The 18,866-nt window shown below is 46.9% G+C and overlaps 1 protein-coding gene across 2 annotated transcripts in view; it reads right to left on the reverse strand.

Annotated features, from left to right (window-relative positions):
* Positions 1 to 6,115: 6,115 nt before the first annotated feature.
* The window catches only part of METTL22 (methyltransferase 22, Kin17 lysine), a 28,437-nt gene continuing 15,686 nt past the window's right edge, over positions 6,116 to 18,866 (reverse strand). Inside the window, exons 10-12 of one of the 2 annotated variants that reach the window (XM_070954972.1) lie at positions 17,289 to 17,391; positions 14,452 to 14,602; positions 6,116 to 6,315 (exon numbers count right to left, since the gene is read on the reverse strand). In XM_070954972.1, the coding sequence (XP_070811073.1) occupies positions 6,250 to 6,315; positions 14,452 to 14,602; positions 17,289 to 17,391 (320 nt within the window). In that variant the 3' untranslated portion in view covers positions 6,116 to 6,249. Of the gene's footprint in view, positions 6,316 to 14,451; positions 14,621 to 17,288; positions 17,392 to 18,866 lie in introns of both variants that reach the window. The other variant, XM_070954971.1, reaches the window with a different exon arrangement.

Consider the following 18,866-nt stretch of genomic DNA (forward strand, 5'->3'; position numbering starts at 1 on the left):
AAACGTCTTCAAGGAAAAACAAAATCCAGCTGCCTTTGTGGGGGAAGCATCTTTGGAATAATTGAATGTGAAAGTTGCTGAGATTTATTTTTTTCCCCCAGACTTGCTTCAAGGAAGGCCTTCAAAATTCTCCTCTATGAATCCCGTCTTCGAACTTCTCTCAATATTATTTAAGCCTACAAATATTCACCAAAGGTGCTTTGGCATCCCTGTGAATAGCTGGCATCTCATCATTTGACCCGTGCTAATGTTTAACAATTGTCATTCAATTGGTGACCATAAGAGATTGTCTATTAGCCTGCCAAAGCAAACATGAACATTTGGAGATTAAATTTTGTATATAAATCTCAAAGAGAGGGAGAGGGGGGGAAATAAGGAAATGTTTTTGCAATAACTGAAAGCAGGCTGTTGCTTTCGAGTGCCGAATGGATTTGATTTCTCAAATTCTGGAGTTGGAAAACATGGTAATGCGATTCTGGAATTGCTCGGCCTCCCCCTCGGTCCCATTTTAATATTGAGTAAGAGTTTGCTTTTGCTCTTTTTGACTGAGCAATTTTCCTGACTCTTCATTCCCTTTTCCTCCCTCTTATTATCTTTATTGTTCTAAAGTCATCCTTCCAATCTCTCTGCTGAGTCATGAAAGCTCAAGGGAGTTGGCATTTTAATTACAATGCACCAAGGCAATGGAAGGCCAACAGACAGCGGAGCCAAGCTCTGGCAAAACAGGCCTTTTCTGCTGAGATTTTCATGGGTAAAGTTTGAGAGGTACACAGAGAAAACAGCGAGTAACCTCTGGCCAGGAGCTGGAGGAAAAGACGGAGCATTTCTGAAGGATTTGACAAGAGCACACTGATAAGAAGAATTAACAGCAGGGAGGAAAGTGCAGGAATTGATATGTCTAAGTCTGGTGAAAAGAAGGACTAGGGGTGACATGATAGCAGTGTTCCAATATTTGAGGGACTGCCACAAAGAAGGGGGGTCAACCTATTCCTCAAAGCACCTGAAGGCAGAACAAGAAGCAATGGATGGAAAATTTATGTTTACCGACAAAGAAATAAACGGAGACTAGTATAGATCTCAGGGACGCAGTGGCTCAGTGGCTAAGATGCTGAGTTTGTCAATCGAAAGATCGGCAGTTCAGCGGTTCGAATCCCTAGTGCCGCATAACAGGATGAGCTCCCGTTACTTGTTCCAGCTTCTGCCAACGTAGCAGTTCGAAAGCACGTAAAAATTGCAAGTAGAAAAATAGGGACCACCTTTGGTGGGAAGGTAAGTGTTCCGTGTGGCTTTGGCGTTGAGTCAGGCTGGCCACATGACCACGGAGACGTCTTCGGACAGCACTGGCTCTTCGGCTTTGAAACGGAGATGAGCACCGCCCCCTAGAGTCAGGAACGACTAGCACGTATGTGTGAGGGGAACCTTTACCGTTACCTTTTATTAAACTCTATGCGATCCTGTTTAGGCACGTTTTTGAAGCGAGTGTGCGCATGCGGAGCGAACCGGTACTAACATAATCTGAAGCCCACCACTGCTCTAAGCCACAGGCTCTCCTCACTTTGTCAGCTATACCAGGGGAGAGATTAAGTGTTTTTTTTTTTAAATCAGGCTCCTGGATTGGGGCTGAAAGGCGAAAGCGGAAGCTGAATGCTCTGTCCCATTTGGGTAGACCCGGTTGCCCTGATAAAAAAAAACACTCAATGGATGGAAACTAATCAAGGAGAGAAGCAACCTAGAATTAAGGAGAAATTTCCTGATAGTGAGAACAATCAAGTGGAATGGATTGTCTTCAGAAGTCGTGGGTGCTCCAACACTGGAGGCTTTAAGGAGACTGGACTGCCACTTGTCTGGAACGATGTAGGGTTTCTTGCTCGAGCAGGGGGTTGGATTAGAAGACCTCCAAAGTCCCTTCTAACTCTTGTTAGCCCATTATTAACCGCCTCCTTATCATAGACCCGTGAAGAATGAAATCTGCATCTGCCTATGGCAATGAGTGCAATGAGATTTTTTTTTTGCAAGGAAGACAAAAGATTTCCAATCCAAATGACAATCTCTTTTTAAACTCCCTGGCCTGGTCTTTGGACTTCTGCAAGCCCTCTTCCCTCCCATGTTCTTTCTCCCTTAGTACAGGGAGTTCTTGACTTACAACCAGTGGTGAAATGTAAAATTTGTTACTACTGGTTCTGTGGGCGTGGCTTGGTGGTGGGGGTAATGTGACTGGGTGGGTGTGGCCAACTTTTTTTTTTTTTTACTTTTAAAACCATTTTTTCTACAACCTCTTCCGCCAAAAAAAAAATGCTTTTAAAAGCCTCTGACGATCAGGCAACTCAGCTGGGATTGTCAGAGGCTTTTAAAAGTATTTTTTCTACAACCTATTCGGCCAAAGAGCTTGCAGAAAAAAAATGCTTTTAAAAGCCTCTGATGATCCCAGCTGAGCCGCGCGATCATCAGAGGCTTTTTTTTTTACTTTTAAAAGCATTTTTTTGGCCGAAGAGGTTGTAGAAAATATGCTTTAAAAAATAATTTTAAAAAAGCCTCTGATGATCACGTGGCTCAGCTGGGCATGGGGGGGGGGGGCAGGGATTTTTGCTACCGGTTCTTCAAACCACCCGCCACCATCACTACCGGATCGGGAGATCCGTTCTGAACTGGGAGCATTTCACCACTGCTTATAACCATTTGTTTAGTGGCTACTTGAAGTTACAACGGCACTGATAAAATGGACTTATGACTTTTCACACTTATGACTGCAGCATCCCCACGGTCACGTGTTTAAAATCTGTGTGCATGGAAACTGACCTGTATTTATGTTGGTTGCAGTGTCCTGGGCCCATGTAATCACCATTTCAGAGGTGGTATTCAGCCGGTTCGTACCGATTCAGGCGAATTGGTAGCGGTGACTGCAGCATAATGTCGTCCTATTTAGCCACGTTTTCAAGGCCGGACGCATGTGTGGAAGCCATGCACGCGAGCAAAGCGCATGCACGGAAGGCCGGGCTCATGCGCAGAAGATGCACACAAGTGTGAAGTGAGCGTACGCGCACGGGAGGGGTGGGTTCTATTCACCTTTACTATCGGTTCACAACGGGGCCGATGACATCCGGGTCAGTGGGCGGAGCCTCCCTCTGGTTTTACTACCAGTTCTATAGAACCGGTCCGAACCGGGGGCCAACCCACCACTGGCGCACGGGGCAAACCGGTGGTAAGCATGTGAAACTCACCGCTGCACCATTTGTGACCTTCCCAGCTGGCGTCTGACTAGCCAAGTCAACAGGAGAAGCCAGATTAGTTTAATGACTGTGTGATTCACTTAACAACCATGCCCAAAAGTTCATAAATTGGGGCATGACTCATGAACCAACTCTCTAGCTTACAGGTAGTAACAGCAATATTGAGGTCAACGGTGGCAGTCAGTCAGAATTACTTGCATTTTCTTTCCTAAACTTGTCTTTAATTGCTCAGCAACTACCCCACCCCACTTCTGCTCCCCTCCCCCAAATCAGGACTTCAACAGCAGTTCAAAATGGGGTGGGGGTGATGAGTCAAGATCACAAAGGGCCTCTTTGTTGCAAGAACTTGCACAGACTGGAGTGCCATCTGTCAGAAATGGTATAGGGTCTCCTGCTTGGATGGGGAGGAGGAGTTGGAGTAAATGACCTACAAGTCCCTTCCAACTCTGTTAATCTGTATTGGAACTACAAAATGACGAGAATTGGAAGGGACCTTAGAGGACATCCAGTCCAACCCCCTCATCATTGCTGAATCAAGGGAGAGAGAGAAGAGAAAAAAAGAAATGGCCTTTTATCTGGTGGGCAAGATTTTACAAGACTTTCCTAAACTCAACCAAGCCTCCTTTGTACCGCTGTATTGGCAATTTTGTTGAAATTGGATGTCATGTTCCTTGTTCTCACAAAAATCAATACCTGGCACGAGAAAGGAGGAATGATTACAAGTTCCAGGTCAATGGTGCAAGATTAAGAGCAAACAAATAAACTGAACTTTTACTGACGGAGGGAAAAATAAATGGAGAAATGTTAAGATACTGATAGGAAGGTAGGGGTGAATTGTGGAGTGCAGGGTTTATCCAGGTGGAAGCTACCTGGTTACTCAATAAAGCTCAGCCATCACCAGTTCATAGTGACACCTAGTGGCAAGACCTGTTCATTTCTCCGAGCAGCGTTTTGCAGCTTCTATACCAGTGATGGCTAACCTTTTCCGGACCGAGTGCCCAAAGTGCACATGCCCGATCCCCCAAAATGCAATGTGCACGCTCCCCACCCCTGCGCATGCACGCATGGCCTGGTGCATGTGACCCGCCCCCTGCATGCGCTCCACCCCTGTGCATGCAAGCACATCCTGCATGCCCCCACACCCCACGCATGTGCATGTGGCCCCTGCACACGCCCCGCCCCCTGCACAGGCATGGCAGAGATGATGACCAGCTGGCTGGCGGGAGGCGTGCGCACATGCGCGGCAGAGCTGAACTGGGGCAACGGCTCGTGTGCCCACAGAGAGGGCCATAGGTTCTATACTGTAGTGAAGAAATATTCTAAGTGTAGAGAAATAGGGCTGTTAAGGGCGTTGTAGAAAATGTAACCCTCATGAAAATCCCTGGCAGTATTTACCATACAGGTATACTCAGTTATGAAAAAGTTTAAGAGAGATGGTGACATACTGTAAGAGCATCTCATTGCCAACTTTTTCAAGCACCGGTAGAAACGCCATGGCTTCTGTGGATGTCTCAAAGGTGCTTTTTTCGTCTCTGTGCTTCCCCTCCCCCCACACCCTTTCTTCTATCCCAGGGGTCAGCAACCCACGGCTCTGGAGCTGCATGTGGCTCTTTCATCCCTCTGCTGCGGCTCCGTCGCTGGTCAGCTCCACAATTGATATGGCTTTCGGTTAGGACAGGTAGAGGAAAAAGGATGCCGAGCTAGGAGGCGACTCTATGGTGGGGGAACTGGACTTCTGGTTGGCAGAGGAAAAAGGAGGCCAAGCTAGGAAGAGACTCTATGGTGGGGGGAAACCGGACTTCCGGTTGGCTCCAAAATTGAATGGGGGGCTTCCAGTTAGGACCTTTGTGGCTCTTTCGAGTGTTTTAAGGTTGCCGACCTGTTCTATACATTTATTTCTATGGGTGTTGTGCCTTAACACTGGAATGGAGGCTTGGTGATGTGACAGCAGAGAGATTGTGATGAAGAGCCCAGCAAGAAATTGTGCTTATTCTAGGATTTGTCAGTAAGAATGTAGGGAAAAAAGGTCTGAGAATCTCATCTGAGACAACTTAGGAAATGAATCTAGGGAAGATCTGGTTCAATCTACGGGAAGACTGCCATAGTCCAAGGATCTGAATTCGCACGATGCTGAGAAGACATTTCAGTATGGGAGAGAAACTCAAATCAATCACTTTCAAGGAGGCTCCAGCAGAATAAACTGAACGGCTGAGGTGTCTTCAGCAATAACATTTAGCACTTATATACTGCTTCACAGTGTTTTGCATCTCTCTGTAAGCGGTTTTACAGAGTCAGCCTATGGCCCCCAATAATCTGGGTCCTCATTTTATCAACCTTGGAAGGATGGAAGGATGAGTCAACCTTGAGCCGGTCAGGGATCGAACTGCTGGCAGTCAGCAGAATTAGCCTGCAATACTGCATTCTGACTATTAGGAAGGAAGGAAGGAAGGAAGGAAAAAAGAAAAAGCAATAGCACTTAGACTTATATACTGCTTTACAGTGCTTTTACAGCCCTCTCTAAGAGGTTTACAGAGTCAGCCTATTTGCCCCCAACAATCTGGGTCTTCATTTTATCCACCTCGGAAGGATGGAAGGCTGAGTCAATCTTGAGCCAGTCAGGATCGAACTCCTGACAGTGAGCGATGAGTCAGCTTGCAATACTGCACTCTAACCACTGTGCCACCAGGGCACAAGCCTTTGGAGACTAAATCCTCTTGATCAGAAACGTGCCAAAAGTGATCCCTGATCCCTCTGCTGTGCTGTGCTGTAATGACATCTGGAAGCCTAAACAGCCATGGCCCCCCAAAAATACTTTTTCTGACCTGCTGATCTTTTGCATTCCCGTCAACAAACACCGTTCTATCGCAATCCCGTAACGGCCGATACCATTTTCAAATCATGTATATGTTTAATCTGTTTTTGACACGGGCCTGAATTCTATCGTCTTCCTTATTTCAATCGCAGACTCCTTTTACATCACAAGATCAGCTGATATTGAGAGAAGCAGCCACCGCGTCTCCTTTTAGTCTCTTGGGAGCTGAGGACGGGATCCGCCGGGTACCTTCTGAGCTCTAAGCTTCCACAGCTCCTACCAAAGGAAAGATATTCAACATCCTTTAGGGTTCTCATACAATTCAGGACTTGTACCGTTATTTATTTATTTATTTGTTATTTATTTAAGGGACGCAGTGGCTCAGTAGCTAAGACGCTGAGCTTGTCGATCAGAAAGGTCGGCAGTTCAGCAGTTCGAATCCCTAGTGCCGCGTAGCGGGGTGAGCTCCCGTTCCTTGTCCCAGCTTCTGCCAACCTAGCACTTCGAAAGCAGGTAAAAAATGCAAGGAGAAAAATAGGGACCACCTTTGGTGGGAAGATAACAGCGTTCCGGGCGCCTTTGGCGTTGAGTCATGCCGGCCACATGACCACGGACACGTCTTTGGACAGCGCTGGCTCTTTGGCTTTGAAACGGAGATGAACACTGCCCTGTAGAGTCAGGAATGACTAAGACATATGTGCGAGGGGAACCTTTACCTTTACCTTACCGTTATTTACTCGCTGTTTACAAGCGGTGGCGCGCTCCGACCCTCAAAGCTCTTCTCGTTCCCCAGGTTGTACGGAACCTCGGGCCCCAGGCCTTCGGCTGATGCTGTGCAACGCCAGGTCCGTGGTAAATAAAGCCCCCCTCATTTGTGATCTTATTCAGGAGGGGGGTGCGGACCTGGCGGGTATTATGGAGACTTGGTTGGGCCAGGAAGGGGGAGCCCCCCTTGTTGATATGTGCCCACCAGGTTTCCGTGCTTTCCATCAGCCAAGGTCTCAGGGGAGGGGCGGAGGGGTGGCGGTTGTTATTAACGAAGATCTTGGACCAAGGGAGGCCGCTGTTCCTCAGACGGCTGGATGTGAGTCCCTTCTTGTGAAGTGGGGTCATAGGGTGCAGGTGGGCTTGCTAGTCACGTACCTGGCTCCCTGCCATGTGGCAGCAGCCCTGCCTGAGCTGCTTGATGTTATAGCCGCGGTGGCTGTTGACACCCCCAGGCTTATGGTCATGGGGGATTTTAACCTGTCATCAGTTGGCGAGACATCTGAGGTGGCTCGGGAGTTCATGGCTTCCATGACGGCTATGGACCTGACCCAGTTAATTTATGGCTCTATTCACATGGGGGGACACACACTGGACCTTGTTTTTGTCTCTGGACAGTGGTTGAGTGATCTCGAGATAGGGGATATAGTGATTGAACCCTTGTCATGGTCAGATCACTCCCTCCTTCGCCTGGACCTTTGAACCGCCACACCCCGCCGCAGGGAGGCGGAACCGACCAGGTGGTTCCGCCCCAGGCGCCTGATGGATCCTGAGAGATTCCAGATGGAGCTTGGGCCATTTCCTGAGGTTCTAGCACACGACTCGGCTGAGGACTTAGTGGCCGCCTGGGATAGGGCGGCGGCTGATGCTTTAGACCGAGTCGTGCCTTTGCGGCCTCTGACCCGGCGCCGGTCTCACCTGGCTCCTTGGTATACTGAGGAGCTGAGGGAGATGAAGCGCCGGAAAAGACGCCTAGAGAGCAGTTGGAGGGCTAGTCGTTCTGAATCCGACCGAACACTGGTAAGATCTCATATTAAGAATTACCTAGTGGCGATAAGAGTAGAGAAGAGTAACTACTTTTCTACTCTTATTGCGTCATCAGATAATCGCCCAGCCGCCCTGTTTAGGGTGACCCGCTCTCTGCTCCATCAAGAGACGCGGGAAGACCCCTTGGAGGGTAGAGCTGAGGATTTTGTACAATATCTGTATGACAAAATTGCTCAGATTCGTGAACAGCTAGACTCTGACTGGATTGATCCAGAGGAGATGACAGGGGCAGGTCCTGAGAATATTATTTGGGAAGAGTTTGATCCTGTGACTCCCGAAAGCGTGGACAGGATACTGAACAGACTAAATGCGACCACATGTTTATTGGACCCGTGTCCATCCTGGTTGGTACTGGCCTCCCGGGAGGTGACGCGAGGCTGGCTCCAGGAGATTATAAATGCTTCTTTGAGTGAGGGTGTCTTTCCCACCGTCTTGAAAGAGGCGGTGGTGAGGCCCCTCCTCAAGAAGCCCTCCCTGGATCCAGCTGTATTAGCAAATTATCGTCCTGTCTCCAACCTTCGCTTTGTTGCAAAGGTTGTTGAGAGTGTGGTTGCACGACAACTGCCTCAGTACCTGGATGAATCGAATTATCTAGATCCGTTCCAGTCGGGATTCAGGCCCGGGTACAGTACAGAGACAGCATTGGTCGCATTGGTTGATGATCTCTGGAGGGCTCGGGACAGGGGTTGCTCCTCTGTCCTGGTCCTACTAGACCTCTCAGCGGCTTTTGATACCATCGATCATGATATCATGCTGCACCGGTTGGAAGGGTTGGGGGTGGGGGGCACTGTTCTACAGTGGTTCTCCTCCTTTCTCTCTGACCGGTCGCAGTCTGTGTTGACAGGGGGGCAGAGGTCGACCCCGAGGCCCCTTATATGTGGGGTGCCACAAGGATCGGTCCTCTCGCCCCTTCTATTCAACATTTATGTGAAGCCGCTGGGTGAGATCATCCGTGGTTTTGGGGTGAAGTACCATCAGTACGCTGATGACACCCAGCTGTACATCTCCACCCCAGACCACCCCAATGATGCCCTCGAGGTGATGTCCCGGTGCCTGGAGGCCGTACGGATCTGGATGGGGAGGAACAAACTCAGACTCAACACATCCAAGACCGAGTGGCTGTGGTTTCCGTCGTCCCGATATAGTCAGTTGGCGCCATCTCTGACTATTGGGGGCGAGTCGTTGGCCTCCACAGATGGGGTTCGCAACTTGGGCATCCTCCTGGACTCACGGCTGTCTTTTGAAGAGCATATGACGGCCGTAGCCAGGAGGACTTTTTATCAGGTTCGCCTGATTCGCCAGTTGCATCCCTTTCTGGATCGGGACTCATTATGCACGGTCACTCACGCCCTTGTCACCTCACGCCTGGATTATTGTAATGCTCTCTACATGGGGCTCCCCTTGAGAAGCACCCGAAGGCTCCAACTGGTCCAGAATGCGGCCGCGCGGGTGGTAATGGGAGCAATGTGGCGCTCTCATGTAACCCCCCTCCTGCGCGAGCTGCACTGGCTCCCAGTGGTCTTCCGGGTGCGCTTCAAGGTTTTGGTTACTATCTTTAGAGCGCTCCATGGCTCAGGACCAGGGTACTTACGAGACCGCCTCCTGCCACCAATAGCCTCTCACCGACCAGTTTGCTCCCATAGAGAGGGACTCCTCAGGGTGCCGTCGGCCAAACAATGTTGACTGACAGCCCCCAGGGAGAGAGCCTTTTCTGTGGGGGTACCTACCATCTGGAACGGGCTTCCCCCGGAGTTACGAAACATCCAAGACTTACGCATATTCCGCCGAGCCCTGAAAACATTTCTATTCCAACAAGCTGGTCTGGCCTAACTCTCCCTTTTTAATTGGCTTTTAAACTGGCGTTTAAATTGGGTTTTAAACCTCTTTAGATAAATTTGGATGTTTTTAATCTTTGAGCCTAAATTACTTAATCTGTTTCTTAATAGTTTTTAACTTCTATATGTATTTGTATTTATTATGGCTGTTCACCGCCCTGAGTCCTTCGGGAGTAGGGCGGTATACAAATATGAAAAATAAATAAATAAATAAATAAATAAATTTATGAGGATGGGAAAGCAGGAAGAAACTTCCCTCTACTTTGCCATTTGCTTGGGGGCTGAAGAACAATTGTATCTGCAGAGAACAATAAATGGTAGACCAGGTTTTGGAGCTTGTGGACATTAATGGACCCTGAGGCACTTCCTGGTGTACCTGCAGAGTATCTGCTTTCTTCTCAAATTAAAAAAGAAAATAAAGGATTTGGGACGCAAAAAAAAGAAAAGGGGAATGATGATGATGATGGTAGGGCAGATGATGGATGATCAGCTAAGAAAAAGCTGAGGCGAACTCGGAAACAATAACAAGAGTTGGAAGGGACCTCAGAGGTCATCTAGTCTAACCCTAGAGTTGAGACTCTAGAAAAAGTGCAGAGAAGGAGCAACCAGGATAATTAGGGGACTGGAGGCTCAAACATACGAAGAACGGTTGCAGGAACTGGGCCTGGCTAGTCTAGTGAAGAGAAAGACCAGAGGAGACATGATAGCAGTCTTCCAATATTTGAGAGGCTGTTAATCCCTCTGTTAATGTGACTTTCATACAGACTTAAATCAGACACTACTTCCCTTTTATTACAAGAAATGCATGTAATAAAAGCAGGGAAGCAAGTGTCTGATTTAAGTCTGGATGAAAGTCACTGATTTTTCTCCATTCAATTATTCGGCTGAATCAGTGGACTGTGGAATCAGGGCCTGTAAGCATCCCATAATGCTTCAGCCTCTGATTCGTTCACTATCTGATATCACTATCCTAAGTTGCATTAACAGAGGGATACAATCAAGATCAAGCGAGGTACTAATACCACTCTATAAAGCCTTAGTAAGACCACACCTAGAATATTACATCCAGTTTTCATCATTACAAAAAAGATGCTGAGACTCTAGAAAAAGTGCAGAGAAGAGCAACCAGGATGATTAATGGACTGGAGGCTAAAACATACGAAGAATGGTTGCAGGAACTGGGCATGGCTAGTCTAGTGAAGAGAACAGAAGGACCAGGGGAGACAGGATAGCAGTCTTCAAATATTTGAGGGGCTGCCACAGAGGGGAGGGGGTCAAGCTATTCTCCAAAGCACCTGAAGGCCAGACAAGGAATCATGGATGGAAACTGAACAAGGAGAGATTCAACCTGGAAATAAGGAGGAACTTTCTGACAGTGAGAACAATCAACCCATGGAACAGAAGTTGCCTTCAGAAGTTGTGGGAGCTTCATCACTAGAAGCTTTCAAGAAGAGACTGCACTGCCATCTGTCAAAAATGGTGTAGGGTTTCCTGCTTGGGCAGGGGGTTGGACTAGATGACCTAGAAGATCCCTTCCAACTCTATTGATCTGTAAATCTGTAAACCCCTGGTCTTGCAGGAGACCTATACTATTTCTGATAAATGGTTGTCCAGACTCTTTTTGAAAGCCTGTAGTGATGGGGCACCCACAACTTCCAAAGGTGATTTGTTCCGCTGGTTAATTGTTCTCTAAGTTAGGAATTTTCTCCTAAGTTGTAGGTTGCTTCTCTCCTTGGTTAGTTCCCATCCATTGTTTCTTGTCCTGCCAACAGATGCTTTGGTGAATAAGCTGGACCCCTCTTCCTTGTAGCAGCCCCTGAGATACTGGAAGACTTCTGTTATGTCACTCCTGGTCCTTCTTTTCACTAGACTAGGTTACATACCCAGTTCCTGCAATTGTTCTTCCTACGTTTTAGCTTCTAGGCTAAAAAAAGGAGAGGGTATCAGCAAGTAGGACGTGGGAGATATTGCAACCAAACAGGAAATCCTGAGGCTGGCATTTGACTTCCGTCTGCCAAGCGGTGATCTTGAAAGGCAGGAAAAGGAGCAGCCGGGGTGATTCAGTTGCTGGCTGTGGGGACTTGGGAGATAATGTGGTGGGATATTTTTGAATAACGAATAGGGAGCGCAAGGAAAGGGTTGAAAGAAGCAGATGTGTTCTGGAATTCCCTAAATTATTTGGTGTTGCTCCGTGATGGCACGCAGAACCCTCTCTGTGGGCATGTGAGCCATCGCCCCAGTTCAGCTCTGCCAGTCATGCGCTGTTGTGGCCTGTACACGGCCTGTGCAGCTAGTAGCTGATTCAGACAGCGAGGAGGCTAGTGTGGTGCTGCACCAGCAACCTGTGCAGCTGGCACTCGAGTCGGACAGTGAGGAGGCTGGAGAAGATGTGGTGCCAGAGGCGCGGATTCAGCCAGGGCCTTCAGAACCTCCAGAAGCTCCCTTAAGTGAAGAGGAAGAAGAGGAGGAGCCTGTTCTCGATGCACGGGCACGCAGAGCTGCCAAAGGCAGGAGTGGCTCCTCAGGAGGAGGTCTCCTCGAGAGTAAGGCTTGGGGCTAATTGGCCACTCCCTTAGCCTATTTAAGGAAGGACTGAAGCAATTTGCAGGGAATTCACATACCTTTATGTCTTGTCTTGCTTATCAGCTTCCTGCAAATTGCTTCTGGGCATTCTGCCAATCATAGTATGCTTTCAGTTATTATTCTTTGAATTCTTGGCAGCTGTTAATGCAGTTAATTAACAGCCGTTGTTGTAAAAGACTGGTTTATTCAGTAAACTAAGGTTTGTACAGACTGTGTGTGCTGCGTTCTTTGGGTCTGTAGCTGGGGCAGAACATGTGCGTGCGCCTCCCGCCAGCCAGTTGTCTGGTCTCTGCCGCGCATGCGTGGTGGAAGGGCATGTGCGCATGCGCGGGGGGAGGACGTGGCGCACGCATGCGCAGTGGGCATGGCCTGGGGGAGTGCGGGGGCAGTACATACGCATGGGGAGTGGGCTGCATGCATGGGGTGGGGCACATGCGCAGAGGGTGCACACACGTTGCATTTTGGGGGTTTGCACTTGCGTGTGCATGCACACACACACTTTGGGCACTCGGTCTGGAAAAGGTTAGCCATCCCTGGTGTAGCTTCTTTTCGTCCGTTTACTTTTCTAGTTGTTTTGAAGCTGGCTGTGCCCAAAATAGCCCTTTTCATCAAAGACACTTTGTGTGTTCTCCATTTCTGTCCCAGAATGGCACAAAAGGTGCAAACCTTCCAAACATTTAGGTCCAACTGTTGGCTGGAGAGACAATCATCCTTTTGGTTTCCTATAATTTCATCTCCCCTCCCTCCCCCGGCTCCCCCCAAGTTTTGCATTATGTTGCAGACATTGAAACAGGATCAGGGTTCAGCCTGTTTCGGAACACTTGATCAAGATGCAAATAGCAGCCGAGCTGCTGTAACCGATCAGCCCCCAATTCCTTACTCCGGAGATTAAATCAGATGTGGGCTGCAGCACTTCACACACCACCCTGTGCAACGTGTTCCAGTTTTACAATAGGCCAGCATGAAAACAATTTATAAGGCTTATTCAATGTTTTGTCTTTCTTTGTACAGCTCAGAACTTCAAATAGAGGCTTCCAGCAGGGGGAACATTTTGTAACTGTTCTTGCTCAACCCAGGTGTTTTTAAGACAGCTCTTACATCAAATGGGCACAACAGCTCGCAAGCAGAAAAGTAAAATCTACTGAGTATGTTCTCTTTGTGTGTATCGGAAACAATGGGTCTGGGGCACATTGTACAAGCTGTTTTATCAATTCAGCCAGGGAACGAATACTGAAACAATGTGGTGACTTACGTAAACTAACAAGAGTTGGACGGGAAATTGGAGGTCTTCTAATCCAACCCCCTACTCAAGCAGGAGACCCTATACCATTTCAGACAATGATTGGATGGTTCAAAGATGATTAGTTGACCGGAGGCTAAAACGTATGAAGAACGGTTGCAGGAACTGGGTATGTCTAGTTTAATGAAAAAAAGGACCAGTGGAGACATGATAGCAGTCTTCCAATATCTCAGGGGCTGCCCCAAAGAAGAGGGAGTTGAGCTATTCTCCAAAGCACCTGAAGGCAGGACAAGAAGCAATGGGTGGAAACTAATCAAGGAGAGAAGCAACTTAGAACTAAGGAGAAATTTCCTAACGGTGAGAACAATTAACCAATGGAACAGCTTGGCCTTCAGAAATCATGGACTCTCCAACACTGGAAGTTTTTAAGAAGAGATTGAATGACCATTTGTCTGAAATGGTATAGAGTTTCCTGCCTAAGCAGGGGGTTGGACTAGAAGACCTCCAAGGTCCCTTCCAACTCTGTTATTCTATTCTATTCTATTCTATTCTATTCTATTCTATTCTATTCTATTCTATTCTATTCTATTCTATTCTATTCTATTCTATTCTATTCTATTCTATTCTACTCTACTCTACTCTACTCTACTCTACTCTACTCTACTCTACTCTACTCTACTCTACTCTACTCTACTCTACTCTACTCTGTTGTCCAATCTCTTCTTAAAAAACTCCAGTGTTGGGAGCACCCACAACTTCTGAAGGCAAAGCCCTTCTACTGGTTAATTATTCTCTTAGGAAATTTCTCCTCAGTTCTAGGTTGCTTCTCTCCTTGACTGGTTTCCATCCACCGTTTCTTGTCTTGTGCTTGTTCCATCATCCTGACTTTCTACCGCTCATACGATTACAGCAGATAAGCAGTTTGCCAACATCGATACCCACCAGTTGAGGAACTCGCTCGTAAACAATATGCTGCGGAAAAGACAGCTCGACAAGCTGAACGTGGTATCTCATCTCGCCATCGCTGGTTTTCAGCAGCTCCTCCAAAGTACTCCGGAAGTGATTGTAGGCTTCGCACACAACGTCCATTTGTCTTAAAGTGAAGTTGAACCTGGTCAAACACATCCCACAAAGTCTCTCAGAACAGTTTCAAAAAATTAATTTGTCAGATCCCTAACATAATACTGCCATTCAAATGGAGGGAAGGGGGGGTGGGAAACATGGGGATAAGCTGTATTTTTATAACCTTTTTCCTGACGCCTAAGCGCCCTGCAGTATTCTCACCTTTTTTTGGAATGTAATAAGGAGGGATATTTTATTCAGCTTCAAAACTTTGGAACGAGTTAAAAGTCAAGACAGTAGAGTCAAAGGGAGGAAGGAGAAAAAAAGTTCACTCTTTTTTTGGGTAGAATTTATAACCTGCTCAAAGTACAGGAGTCATGCCGGAATACAGACCGTTCTCAACTGACAACCATTCGCTTAGTGAGCTTTCGAAGTTGCAAAAACGCTGAAAGTGGTGATTTATGACTGACCGGTCCTTGCACTTACAACCATCAGAGTCACATGATTAACATTTTGGTTTTTGGCAACCGTAAGCGGCCTGTGCAGCTAGTAGCTGATTCAGACAGCAAGGAGGCTGGTGTGGTGCTGCACCAGCAACCTGTGCAGCTGGCACTCGAGTCGGACAGTGAGGAGGCTGGAGAAAATGTGGTGCCAGAGGCGCGGATTCAGCCAGGGCCTTCAGAACCTCCAGAAGCTCCCTTAAGTGAAGAGGAAGAAGAGGAGGAGCCTGTTCTCGATGCACGGGCACGCAGAGCTGCCAAAAGGCAGGAGTGGCTCCTCAGGAGATCTCCTTGAGAGTAAGGCTTGGAGCTAATTGGCCACTCCCTTAGCCTATTTAAGGAGGAACCCCGACTGAAGCAATTTGCAGGGAACAACTTAGTTCACATACCTTTGTGTCTTGCTTATCTTATCAGCTTCCTGCAAATTGTTTCTGGGCATTCTGCCAACCATAATAAGCTTTCAGTTATTATTCTTTGAATTCTTGGCGGCTGTTAATGCAATTAACTAACAGCCGTTGCTGTAAAAGGCTGGTTTGTTCAGTAAATTAAGGTTTGAACGGTCTTTGTGTGTGCTGCGTTCTTTGGGGTCTGTAGCTGGGGCAGAACACAACCAGCATATGCATTTAACAATAGTTGCAGTATCTTGGGGTCAGGTGGTCACCATTGGTGATCTTTCAAGACAGCTTCTCTTAAGCGAAGTAAATGGGTAAAAGGGATTCGCTCAATGACGACTCTGATTCACTTAGCAACCGTGGCAAAAAAAAAAATTGTAACGTTGGGTGAGACTCACTTCACAAGCGTCTTGTTTAGCCACAGAGATTCTGGTCCTCAGAATCAGAATAGAGCTGGAAGGGACCTTGGAGGTCCAGCTTCCTGCTCAAGCAGGAGCCCCTCTACCAGTGATGGCTAGCTTTTTTCTCGTTGTGTGCATGAAAGCATGCGCGCGCGCGACAGCGCGTCCTGGCACCTATAATGCAAAGCGCCCCCCGCGCATGCACGCATGACCCTCCCGCCCCCGTGCATGAGCTCCCCTGCCCCCCATTTTTGGCCTAGCAGGCCTCCCTGCAGTCTCCTGGGCCCAAAAAAAAAGGGCCGTGGGGGTGGGGTAGGGGTGGCAGACTGCCCCCACCGCCCCGTTTTTGGCCTAGCATTCCTCCCTGCAGCCTCCTTGGCCAAAAAACAGGCTCTGTGTGTTGGGGGGAATGCCACACCCCACGCGCTCCACCCCTGCACATGCGCCCCTGTGATCCCCCACGCATCCCCCGCATGCTCCCCGCCCCCTGCGCATCCAGAAAATCAGCTGGCCGGCGGGAGGCGCACGCACGCATACGCAGTGGAGCTGAGCTAGGCGACGGCTCACATGCCCGCAGAGAGGGCTCTGCGTGCCAGATGTGGCACGCGTGCCATAGGTTCGCCCTCACGGAAGCCTATACCATTTCAGACAAGTGACTGTCCAGTCTCTTCTTAAAAATCTCCGGTGATGAAGCCTCCACAACGTCTGAAGGTTGTGGTTTTAAATCGAGGACGATCTGTAAACTAAAGGCCCCTTTCTAAACTGGTCCAGAAATAAAAATGATCTAAAATCATTGGTTGGTATTTTTCTACATTGATTGTTTAGTTTTATTTGATTTATATACCGCCCTACTCCCGAAGGACTCAGGGCGGTGAACAGCCACAAGATAAAACATATAAATAGAAAATTTAAAAGCAAAATAAAACCGAATTAAACAATTTGGCCAAAGACAGATTCAAAACACCCCACTAATTAAAAACAAATTAAAATTTGCATTTTAAAAAGGGAAAAAAGGGAAAAATTAAGCCAGGCCCGATTGTGCTGGAAACTCTGAGAAGCTAATGATGCCTTAAGTTGCAAGCTATGTTTTTGCTTGGTTTGTGATGAACAAGACGCCCTATTTACGTTATGGTGCATTTTCCACCTAAAGCACCTGAAGGCCAGACAAGGAATCATGGATGGAAACTGATCAAGGAGAAATTCAATCTAGAAATAAGGAGAAATTTTCTGACAGTGAGAACAATCAACCCATGGAACAGAAGTTGCCTTCGGAAGTTGTGGGAGCTTCATCACTGGAAGCTTTCAAGAAGAGACTGGACTGCCATCTGTCAGAAATGGTGTAGGGTCTCCTGCTTGAGCGGGGGGTTGGACTGGATGACCTACAAGGTCCCTTCCAATTCTGTTATCCTGTTTAAATCACCAACCTCTTTTCCATAGAGAAGTAGACGGTGCAAGAATTCCTCAGGCTGCGAGTGATTCGGGACAGCGTTTTGAAAAAAGCATCTGTTAGGTCATCATCATAAAATACTGCAATATAAAAGATGGAATGGTGAAGGTTTTCAAGGTTTACCCAGAAGCATTAACCTCCCATCTTAAAGCTGATTTATACAATCAATTATTGTTCAGGATGCACTGCATTATAATGCAAGCAGTTAACTTCACATTTGACAAACTAGAACTCCAGGTGAATTGCGGTCATCAAGAGAAGAGAAGGACTTTTTGTAACTGCAAGAGACAGGCATGGCAACACACACACACACACACACACACACACACACACACACACACATACACACACACACAGATCTGCACGTAGCTACACATTTGGCTTTTAATTTCACTGAGAGATTTTTATGCAATAATAGGAGGAGGAAGATGTGGTTCACTATCTTGATGAATAGAATAGAATAGAATAGAATAGAATAGAATAGAATAGAATAGAATAGAATAGAATAGAATAGAATAGAATAGAATAGAACAGAACAGAACAGAATTCTTTATTGGCCAAATGTGTTTGGGCACACAAGGAATTTGTCTTGGTGCATATGCTCTCAGTGTACATAAAAGAAAAGATACATTCGTCAAGAATCATAAGGTACAACACTTAAATGATAGTCGTAGGGTACAAATAAATGTCTATGGAGATTCTCAATCATCCATGACATCAACATCATCTTCTATTAATGACCCCAGAATCCCTTGTGGGGTGGAGTCTGTGCAACTGAATGGAGCTGAATGTTTACTGGCCGGGTGCCTTTCCTGTCGCCAATGCGAAGTTTTATTCAGCAGATATATTCTCACTGTGCCCAGAGAGAGAAATATCTGCCTCTACCCAGGATCGAACTCACAGCCTCCTGATTGTGAGGCGAGAGCTCCACCTCTAGGCCACCGCACCACTCCTCTGAATCGTCCAAGTCACGGTTGTCCCACATGTGCTTTTCCAAAAGACAATTGGAGGTTCTTTATTTTTTTTTCTTTGAAAATGTTTTGTTTCTCATCCAAGAAGCTTCCTCAGTTTTGAACTTCAGTTCAGAACAGAAGAAGCTTCTTAGATGAGAAGTGAAACATTTCAAAGGAAAAAATAACAACCAAGGAAGTCCAGTTGCCTTTTGGAAAAGCAGTTTTTGGGTTCACTGTCTTGAGTTATTCGTAAAAATAATAAAGGTGGGATATAAATAAATAAATTCATTTAATGAATAGAAAGAATCTAAACTCTGCTGTCACCTCCTATTTTCCCCAAGGACTCTTTTATAAGGAACATTCCAAATGTCAATTCATAATTTCCATTACTGAATGACAAAATCTCTCCAAGCAGTGGTCTTATCTTCCTGGAACTATTATGAGCCTTTCTCGCCACTACATTAAATTTGGGTGTGTTTATTTAATTTCAATATTGTTGCCTGAAAAGTGGCTCCAATTATACTTTACTTATTTTAAAATGGTATCTGCTTTTTCATTGTGTCATTTTTGTGATCACAAAACGGCTTACTGAATTTTTAAAA

This window comes from Pituophis catenifer, unplaced genomic scaffold (genome assembly GCF_029215685.1).
Source record: "Pituophis catenifer annectens isolate HBS135680 unplaced genomic scaffold, rPitCat1.0.hap2 SCAF_16, whole genome shotgun sequence".
Classification (NCBI taxonomy): Eukaryota; Metazoa; Chordata; class Lepidosauria; order Squamata; family Colubridae; genus Pituophis; species Pituophis catenifer.